The sequence below is a fragment of the Cucurbita maxima genome, unplaced genomic scaffold (genome assembly GCF_002738345.1).
Source record: "Cucurbita maxima cultivar Rimu unplaced genomic scaffold, Cmax_1.0 Cma_Scf00009, whole genome shotgun sequence".
NCBI classification, from domain to species: Eukaryota; Viridiplantae; Streptophyta; class Magnoliopsida; order Cucurbitales; family Cucurbitaceae; genus Cucurbita; species Cucurbita maxima.
The window spans coordinates 3,050,794-3,061,909 of record NW_019272025.1 but is presented as its reverse complement, the minus strand read 5'-3'; the positions used below and the strand labels follow the sequence as shown (position 1 = coordinate 3,061,909).

The 11,116-nt window shown below is 27.5% G+C and overlaps 1 protein-coding gene across 1 annotated transcript; it reads right to left on the bottom strand.

Annotated features, from left to right (window-relative positions):
- Window positions 1-8,186: 8,186 nt before the first annotated feature.
- Window positions 8,187-10,414, bottom strand: LOC111484572 (pentatricopeptide repeat-containing protein At2g03880, mitochondrial). Its single transcript, XM_023131217.1, has one exon. The coding sequence runs from the start codon at window positions 10,172-10,174 to the stop codon at window positions 8,288-8,290; it is 1,887 nt and encodes a 628-aa protein (XP_022986985.1). The 5' UTR covers window positions 10,175-10,414; the 3' UTR covers window positions 8,187-8,287.
- Between the last annotated feature and the right edge of the window lie 702 nt (window positions 10,415-11,116).

Genomic DNA, 11,116 nt, shown 5'->3' with positions numbered 1-11,116 from the left:
AAAAAAAAAAAAAAAAAAAAAAAAAAAAAAAAAAAAAAAAAAAAAAAAAAAATCATTTATTATAAATAAAATTATACTAGAATTATTTTTTAAAAAAATATAATATAACTTTTTATTTTTTATTTTAAAAAAAAGAGAGAATTGTTATTAGGTATATATAATCATCAAAAATATATATCCCAAATTTTTATTAATTAATAATCATATTTATACGCTTATTAATTGATATTTCTAAATTATTATGCTTTACACTAATATTTTTATTTTAATATAACTTATTTATATAAATATTCCAAAAATGCCCTTCAAATTTTCAAAACTAAAAAATAATTTAAAAAAATGAAAATATTTACCTAATCTTAAAGGTCCATTAAATTAAATTTTAAAGTATAATGATAAATTATTTTTTTAATTAAATATGACTAAGCAATTTAGCTAATTTATTTTTCAATAAAGGATAGTGGTTGGAAGGTCCCTTTATCATTAATTTTTATTAGGGTCAATTTTGTCCAATTTAAATATTACAGTACTCAATTTCTTTTTATAATTTTTTTAAAAAAAAGTTTGGTAGATTTTTATTAAATATTATAAACTCTTACTAAGTAGAAACTCAAAATATTATAATTTATTTAATGTGGAAGAAATCAAAACGAATATTTTTTTAAAATTAATTTGTATTGAAAAAAATATATCGGAGAAAAATAAGAATACATAAATAAATTGATATCACACGAAGAAATTACACGAGTCCTCCATTTGAAGAGGAGAATAAGAGAGGTCAATTGTAGTGGAAGTCAAACGACAGGGTCGAGAATCTGTGACTGATCTGAAGAACTAATGTCGGATACAATTCTGCTTCCCCTTTGTACTATTGAGATTCTTGTTCCGCTTAAAAGACTTAAGAAGGTAGATGTAATAATGAAAATCACTTCGAAACTCATTGAGAATCGATGTTTTAGGGTCTGAAAGCTCTCCAATGGGCTCTTGATGCTCACGTCGTTCATGAGAAAAAAAAAGTCTCATCTTTGATTGCACTTGGCACGAGATGATAAAGAAGGAGCTTCATCTATCGATTAACAGCGGATTGATGGAACTCTTGATATTGCTTTGTTTTTCTCTCCTTTCTCTTTTCTTTATCTATTTACGAAAGAACTGTAAACTCATTCTCTTCTCTTCCTCCTTTCAAACATTATAAACTATTTTTTTTTATTCGAACGTAAAAAAAAAATTAAAACAAATCGAAAATGAAATACGATGATCAAGATGATATTTTAATCTAAATATTCGAATAATTTTAGTTTCGGTAAATTATCAAATATTATTGTTATTATTCATTATAAATAACTATTAAATAACTATTATTTTACACTCGAAAAACTCATGGATAATAATTATTTTTAAAAAATAACATTAAATTAATAGAGTAAACTTTTATTAAAGGTCGGAGGTGGGAAATTAGAATTAAATTCTCAAAATATTTGATATTTTAATAATATTATTATTATTATTATTTATTTTATGAATAATAAATGGAATTTGCCTCGTTTTCGTATATTAAAAATTATGCCACGTTTTCAGCATGCCCAATTACAATCTAAAACGCGTTATTAAAAAATAAAAATAATAAAACTAAACTATTTGAATTAGACAACTCTCATGAATAATAAATTTAATTATAAGTTACAAAAAATATAATAAATGAAATCATACAGTTAAATTAAATTTAAAAATACATTTAGTTGAGGTTTTTAGAGCATTAAAATCAATTTATCACATTTAAAATCAGTTCTAATATTAAAAAAAAAAAATTTATGATTTAAAATTTAAAATTTAAATAGGTTATTTTAAACTATATATTTCTTTTATAATAAAAGAAATATAATAACTACCCTTTCATCTCAAGGTTGTGTCTCGTTTTGTTATCTTAATTTTTAACGATAAGACTCACTTGTTTGGTGGGCGTGTTGCATGTACCAATTCTCCCATAAAAAAACTTCTTTTTAAGGATGACGTGTTATGTCACAATCACTCGAAATTATTTTAGTCAACACAACTAACTTGAAAGTAGGGATCCAACCTAACTCAATACTACCTTAATTTTAGAATTGTTATGAAATTAAAAATATGTTATATTTGTAACAAATGTTCGTAATGCATTGTGACTTGTGAATATTTGATATTTCAGCTTTAGGAGATCTTATTTAATGACATAATAGATAAGTAGACTTTTCTAAATAAAAAAAATACTACTCGACAATCCAACTTGAAAATAGAAGGTCGGGTCATCAACCTAACCAACTTGAAATTTTTTTTGTCTTCTACCTCTAATTTTTATTATATACTTATTATATTTTTTATACGGAAAAATTAAATATTTAAAAAAGTAACCATATTGTTCAAATTGGTCAAAACCCTTTTTATTATATACTTATTATATTTTTTATACGGAAAAATTAAATATTTAAAAAAGTAACAATATTGTTCAAATTGGTCCAAACCCAAAGACATAAGTTAATAATATTTATTGACGCGCTTTTAAAAAATCAACACGTCGATGAAACATAAATAAAACAATAAATAGAATTTGACTAGCTACAACTCATTATAAATTTTTAATTGAAAATATACCTATTAGATATAAAATTATATTAAACATAAAAATAAAATTTTAAGAAATTATTAGTATTTTTTACAAGTATTTTTAAAAATTTTAAGAATCAAAATTTTATAATTTAATAGGATAGGAGAGAGAAATTAAAGATTTAAAGAAATAAAAATAATCTTTTTCCCTTTTGTGTGCATTATTTGAAGGATCATGTCGGCCATTAATGGAGCTTAACAAAGATATTGTAAAATAAATAATTTGCTTATATAATGTAAAATTTCAAACATTAACAACTTGGTATAAAGAATTAATGCCATTGGCATTTTAATTTCCCAAAAATATTGTGTATAAGTTAAGATAAATTATATATATATATATATGAAATGTTATTCAAATTATATCATAAAATTCGTATTTAGATTCTAGAGAATCATGAACCGAACGTGCAAAATAAGTCGAAGCTCAAATATCTGTAATCGAGTGACATTTAAGTTAGTGTTCGTTTTTGTGATACTCAAGCAAAAAAGGAGTACATGAATGAACCATGACTACCTTTAAACGAGAGTGATCTTAAAGATAAACAAGATACACTTTTCTCTTCGAAGGCTGAATCATAGAAACTTCAAAGTTAAACATGTTTGACTTGAAACAATTTTAAGTTTACTTTTTGAAAAAACATGTGAGTCAGACCAACATATGCAAAAAGAAACCCTGTTGAGTTATGTAGATAATATAGTCAACTGTTGAATATGTGATCCAAATTCTTGTTCAAATCTTGGACACCAGATGTAATATTATATATATTATTTTATATTTGTCTCGGTCAAATACATTACTTTGTTACATTGTAGCTTAATAATATATTAATAAATGGTCAATTTAATATCATAATTTTCTTCATTAATATTTTGTAATCAAAATTAAAATAATAATAATAATAATAATAAGAGTGAGTCAATTCAACAAATGCATTACTTAAAAAATTAAACCTGGTTTAAATATTTTGTTAATTTGTAATTAGTCAAAAGTCTTATATTTTGTTACCTAAATTAAACTTTCATGTTTGAATTTTCATAATTAATTAGATTGATCAACCTAATTTACTATTAATTTACGAAAAAACCCTTCATGACTATCAAATATTACAAATTAAAAATCATGTACTAATGCCACCAATTTTCTTGTTAACTTGTAGTTTTGAAAATTTTATATAATTGAATTCTTTATATTTGGTGTCTTCAACATTTGGTTAATCTTAATTAAATTCGTAATGAAATGAGAGAATTTGTGAGAGTGAACATAATTTATTGGTAATTGACATGTATTTTTTTTATTCAAAATTGAAGGTTCAATATAATAACCCAAGTCCACCGCTAGCAGATATTGTTCGTTTTGGTCCATATCGTTGTCAGTCTCACGGTTTTAAAACGCGTATTCTAGACAGAGATTTCTACTTCCTCCTCTAAGAGTGATTTAAAATTCAAATAATAGTCCATATAATGTCACCTAAAAATAGGAAGATTCAATGAATTGGGTTGAGACATCTTTTACATCTTAGTTATTTAGGTCGTCAATTTTTTAAATTCAAACTAATGAGCACAATTTAATTTAACTATCAGTGTTATTTTTTTGGTCATTAATTCAAATTTTTTTTTGATAAAAGTAAATTATTATTTTGTAGATGTTTATTTATTTATTTTTAAATATTTAATTTAGATTTATCCTCCGTTTCAAAAAGTATATTATAAATAATTAAAAATTATTGTTAAAGGTTGTCGAAGAATAAATAATAACAATAAAATAAATATATATTAATAGTAGTATTCTCTAAATTTTAACTTAAATAAATTAATAATTTAAATAATAATAATAGTATTCTCTAAATTTACTTTAAATAATAGAATTTTTTTGGTGGTCGAAAATAAATAATAAAAATAAAAGAAATATACTATTAATTGTATCGAAAAAAATATTCTCTAAATTCAACTCAAATAAATTCATAATTTAAATAATAGAGATTTTTTTTTTTTTTATACATTCCTACTACAAAAATAATTAAAATTAATGTAAGTTTATTTTTTTATATATATATATATATTTTATCTAATAAATCTTTAAACTTTAAAAATGATATAGTACATTATCCCATCCCATCTTACATCTTTTCGGGTTCCGAAAAGTTATAAAATACCAATTTAGAAGTTTCAACCAAAATTAAAATTAACCAAAAAAGAATTTAAATAATTAAATGGATTAATATAAAAAGTATTAAAAAATATATTTTAAATAGTTAAAAATTATTTTTAAAGGTGGTCGAAGAATAAATAATAAAAATAAAATAAATATACTACATATTAATCGTAGTATTTTCTAGATTTAATTCAAATAAATTCGTAATTTAAATTATGATTTTTTTTTTGTCGTCGAAGAATAAATAATAAAAATAAAATAAATATACTATATTAGTTGTATCGAAAAAAAGTATTCTCTACCTTTAACTCAAATAAATTCGTAATTTAAATAATATAATTTTTTATATATATTTTTTATCTAATAAATCTTTAAACTTTAAAAATGATATATTATGTTATCAACTTCCCATCTCCATCTTTGGAGAAACTTATAAAATACCTTATAAGATTAAAATTAACAAAAAAAAGAATTTGAATAATTAAATGGATTAATATAAAAGTACGTAAACAAAAGTTTTATTAGAAAAAAATACTATATTATTTAATACGTCTCTTATGAGAAAAAAAAGAGATTTTTCGAACTAACTCAAATAAAAACAAAAACGTATCGTTTACTGACTTCAACAAATACTCAAATACCGCTTTTTTTAGTTTAAAGACAAAATTGTAATTTAACCAGTGGTCAATCGTGCATTTATTACTCAAATCTTATCTTCAATTATAAACGAAAATACTAGAGAAAATATATAACTACGTAAGATATTAAAATATTTAGGTTCACGTATTTATCTTTTAACCATTAAGTTTTTTTTTGTTAATGGAAAATTTAAAGCTAAAGGCGTTATTGTAGGCGTAAAATCCAAATACTTATATAAGTAAAATAATAATTTAGTCTCTCAACCTAATTATAACAAATTTTTATTATCATCCAAAGTTTATAGATTAAAAACTATTTTTATTTTTATTTAAAAATTATTAAAATAACTCGAGTATAAAATATTAGTAAAATGTGAATTAATTTCTTTGACATAGATTAATTGATATTATTTAAGAAAACCGTCAATAGGGCGAAAATAAAAACATTAATTTTAAATAGAAATGAGAGATAAATAATTTTTTAAAAAAAAAAAATCAAAATTTTGAAACCTTCAAAATATATTTTAAGTAACGTTAAATACTGATTAAATTGACTAATAATTTTTTATAAGCAAAATAAATCAGAGACCTCTTTTTATAAAATTAATTAATTAAATTAAATTAAAAATAAAGAAAACGACGGTTGAATTTGAATCGCCGGTCAAAACTTGCGTTTTGGGGCGCCGGCGGCAACGGGATCTGCTCCAATTATTTTGTCAATTTTTATTTGCTTAAATAATTTGGTTTGAAATATATATATATATATATATATATATATATATATATATTATATTTCTTTTTATTGAATATTATATTAATATTGGAAATAAATTCCACTCATTTTTTTTTATTTTTTAGTACATCTAAATTAAATAAATATAAAAAATATATTAAGATATTTACCCATTTAAAATGTGGTGGATTATATCTTTAAATTATAGATTGAGCTTTCATTTTCTTAGTTTTTATATTTCATTCAAAATTAAACAAAAAAATTATTTTTTTTTAATGGGAGTCTGCATTAATATATATTTTTTAAAAATATTTGAGACCACGTGAAAATGGCACAAGTTGATTGTAAATAAAAGTTATTTTTTAAATTGGACTTTGGAGTTAATTAAAGAAACATTAATAATAAAATTTAATGTAGGGAAATAAATAATCCACTTTCAAAGCTATGTCATAGTATTTATAGATAAAATAAAAAGTCAAACCAATAACACTATTAAAACTCTTATTCAAATGGACTAACTGCCAACAAAAAAAAAAAATAATAATAATTATGATTATTATTATTATATTAATATATATGATATTTGGAGATATATTTTAATAATTAGTCAGGAGTATATTTAGAGATTTGTTAGTAGTACTATTTCTATTTCTCATTCTTAGCAAATCACAAGATAGACTAAGTCAAATAAATAAGTCAAATAAAATAAAGGAGTCAGAAAGTTCTTTGTTATTGTAAAAAAAAGAAAGTATGATCGTTTCACTTGAGAGACTATTATTATAAAATAATTTTTCAAAGAGTAGTTTGATCGGAAAAATATGTGACTTGTGGTTGACACCTGCCTAGAAGTTGCACGTTCGAATCGTCAAACTATGTTCTTTCTTGGTGACTTTTAAAAGTCGGAACTTATAACATACACTGAATCGAACTATGTTTCGGTTCGGTTTTGGGTTTGGGTTTGATTAGGACACCTTTCCTTTAGTTGTTGCAATGTGAAGTACTAGAATTGCTGAAGGGCCCAATTTTTGGTGACTTTTGTGTTGAGATATTGAAGAATATATTTAGTTATGGAATATATCTTCGATATTATATCTTTTATTTATGATTTGATTTACAGTATATTTTATTTTATTCTCAGTATTTAATTATTTTATATTTTTCTCATTTGTACTTCTTGTATCCTATTTAAAGGATATCAATATCAATTATAATAATACACTTTTCCAATTCTATTTTCTATTTCTATTTCTTAACATTTTGAAAGTGGGCTTTTAGCTCTAATGAATTTCAGAGGAGACTGGACTTTTCTTCCTCATCCGAGTTCCTCTTCTTGGAGCTCACATCAATTCCCATGGCAATAACTATGCCGGGGGGTCTCAGTGTTTGAGGTTATTAGCTGTTTGGAGGCATCTAGGTTTGAGCCTGCGTGGTTTGTTTACCTATCTTTTTCCCCGGATGAAGAAACTGGTGGTCATTTATAATGCTCCAAGCCTAAAAAAGACAATATTGGCTAGTTGTGGGTTTGGACTGTTACAAATATTATCAGAGCTAGACACCGAGCAAAATATACCAACGAGGAAGCTACGTCCCGAAGAGGATGGACACGATGCAGTGTGCCAGTAAGGACGCCAGGCCTCAAAAGGGGTAGTTGTGGGTCCCACATCAATTGGAGAGGGAACGAGTGTCAACGAGGATGTTGGGCTCCGAAGGAAGTAGATTGTGAGATCCCACATTGGTTGGGGAGGAGAACAAAGCATTCTTTATACGGGTGTGGAAACCTCTTTCTAACAGACATGTTTTAAAAATCTTCAGGAGAAGCTCGAAAAGAAAAGTCCAGAGAAAACAATATCTACTCGCGGTGAACTTGGACTATTACATGGACTGTGCAGAGGTTTAAAACTTCACCGTTTGATTTTGACAGGGCTGGTTTGAAGGCTGAAGGAGAGAATGTCTCTGTCAATATGATCTTCATATTTAAGGAATTGGTTCTCAGAACTAACCAAAATGAAAAATATGCACAAACAAGCTTGATACTCAGAATAGTTGCTACACTAAGATCATGAGACCATATGTTTATCAAGAATAACGAATTTCAACTAAATTTTCAGTGTTCTAATATAGTCACCAGTAATCACCACAAGAGCATACACCTTCCTGAAAATGATGGTACCTGATGGGATCTCGAATGACGATGACTCGATTCTCCAACTGCGCGACGAGCTTTGCAAAGAGATGACAGTCCCCACAAATTCTAAGGTTTTTCCTTATACGAATGGTCTTCTCCTTTGGCAAACTCATCAAACCAAACACAATTGCCAGTTTCTCGCTGTGATATTGAAGGGAGTCCTCCATCTGTTCTCCCTCAAGATCCTGCAGCACAAAATTTGTATCAGGAACATAGCCCACTGACACTAATCTTTGGATTACTCGGCTGATCTCCCTCTTTATGTCTTCTATTCTTGGATGCGAGTTGTCCCCCAATATAAAGGCATGTACTTGTTTGCTCACTTCAATCCAGCTGCATCCTGGTTCTTTCTTCACTCCCCTGGCTCTCATGCTCCTCCTAACTTCAGCAACATCTTCCCATTTCTGAGTATTCGCATAAATATTCGATAACAATATATACGTCCCGGCGTCGGTAGGATCGAGTTTCAGAATTTCTTTAGCAGCATATATGGCTAAATCCACATTCTTGTGGACTCTGCAAGCACCAAGCAAGATTCGCCATGTTACTGCATCTGGTTCATGCTTCATTTCATGGATCAACTTCACAGCTTCATCAAGCTTCCCAGCTCGTCCAAGAAGATCGATTATACAACCATAGTGCTCTCTTCCAGGATCGATCCCGAAAAGCTCCTTCATAGATTGAAAATAGTACCATCCATCATTCACAAGCCCTGCATGACTACAAGCAAAAAGAACCCCAAGTACAGTGATGTAATTTGGTTTTGGTCCTCTAAGTTTCATTGATTCAAACAATTTGAGTGCGTCTGTACTGAAGCCATTTTGAGCTAACCCTGCAATCATGGTGCTCCATGAGATAACATCCTTATCTGCCATTGTCCTTGTGAAAACAAGGTTTGCATCTTCTAGACTGCCGCATTTGCAATACATGTCAAGAAGTGCGTTGTTTAGGATTAGATCTTGATCGAACTTTAATACATGGACATGGACTTGTCTGCCCAATTCTAAGAGCGCTAGCCCAGTGCAGGCTCGCAAGACACTAGTTAATGTAGATTGATCAGCTGCAAAACCAGCTCTTTTCATTCTCTTATAAAGATGTAAAGCTTCATCCCCATCACTGTTCTGAGCTAAACCACCAATAATGGAATTCCAAACAACCAAATCCCCTGTAACCATCTCGTTAAAGACATTCAAAGCATCTTGCTGTTCACCAAATTTTGAGTAAGTGTCAATCAGAGCACTCCTAACAAAGACATCGGATTCCAACCCCACCTTCATTAGGCTAGCATGTAGCTGCCTGAGGTTCAACAAACCATTGCAATCTCTCAAAACAGAAGAATAAGTAAACATATTAGGTCGAACGCCTTCTCTAAGCATCAATATAAGAAACTCTAAAGCCATATGATTAAGACTGGAATTGGAGTACGCAGATATCATAGTCGTCCATGAGACAACATTTCTGTCAGGCATTTCGTCGAACAGCTTCTGGGCTTCATCCAATAGACCAAATTTCACATACATGTTAAGCAGAGTATTGATCAAGAATGTTTTGGGCTCGTACCCATTTGAGAAAACGTGCTCATGGACAAGCCGACCTTGTTCTATACCCCCACGAACAAGGCAGCACTTGATGAGCTCGGAGTAAGTGATTGCATCAGCCCAGAGGCGGTTTCTCTGCATTGCTTCCATCGCTTTCATGGCTCTTGGAAGATCCCTCTGATAGCAAAATTTCGTGAACTCGTCAACTAACGAGGAGGCTGATACTGAAGAAAACCGAACAAGCCAAGGGGGAGCAAGCTTCAACATTGAAGTTGCTCTTCTCATGGCTTTTCAAGGATCAAAAACACAAAAGCGTAGATTCAAATCATCCATGAAAGTGAAACCCCACGCTCATAAATCAAGCTTCTTAATACATTATAGACTGTATCAAATCCAGCGCTTCGTAAGTTTAAATTTACAATATGTCCCCGTCGGTGTAAATACTTGAATGTAGCCTGTGGAGGATGAAATTTAAACCCGGTTATACCTGAAAGCTAATCCAACCCAACCCAATCCTTATAGCTCAGATTGAGTTGGTCCGGATTGTTGGATTATTCGTACACCCTTAGTTTCTATTCCTACCTGTGGACAACCTAACCAAGTTTAAGAATTTAGCCTAAAATTTAAAGGTTAAAATCTTATTTAAAGAATCAAATAACTATATTTTTTATAAGTTAATATCAATTTTTTAAAATTGTTTTATATGATTCACATTTTTATGTTTTATTTTATTTGGTGTTTAAAATATATGTTTTTTTTTTTATTTTCTTTAAAGTTGGTAAAATGGCACATGGAAGGAGTGGACAACTAAGTACGAATATTTTGGTGTCAACATATATGATAGGGAATGAATTAGTTGTTTTTTCTTAGATAATGTGATGAAATAATTAAATATTTGTCAAAATATCAAACCCCATATTTATTTATTTATTTACGTTAAATTATAAAAGTAAAATAAATTATATTTGATTTTTTTTTTTTGTTCGAAATAAACCATATTAGATTGTCTGTCTCTATTCTTCTACAAATGTAATGTCGATATATTTTCATAGTAGCTGAGTATGAGTTTGATCCATTAAATTCTTCCATTTATTTGAAAAAAAAAAAAAGACAAGAAAATATTTTTGATCGAGACTAAATCGATCAATCTCAAATACATCAAATTTAATTTCGGGTTATTTCTTGGTGAACATGACCTACCATCATAAATAAGCAATATTTAAAAAT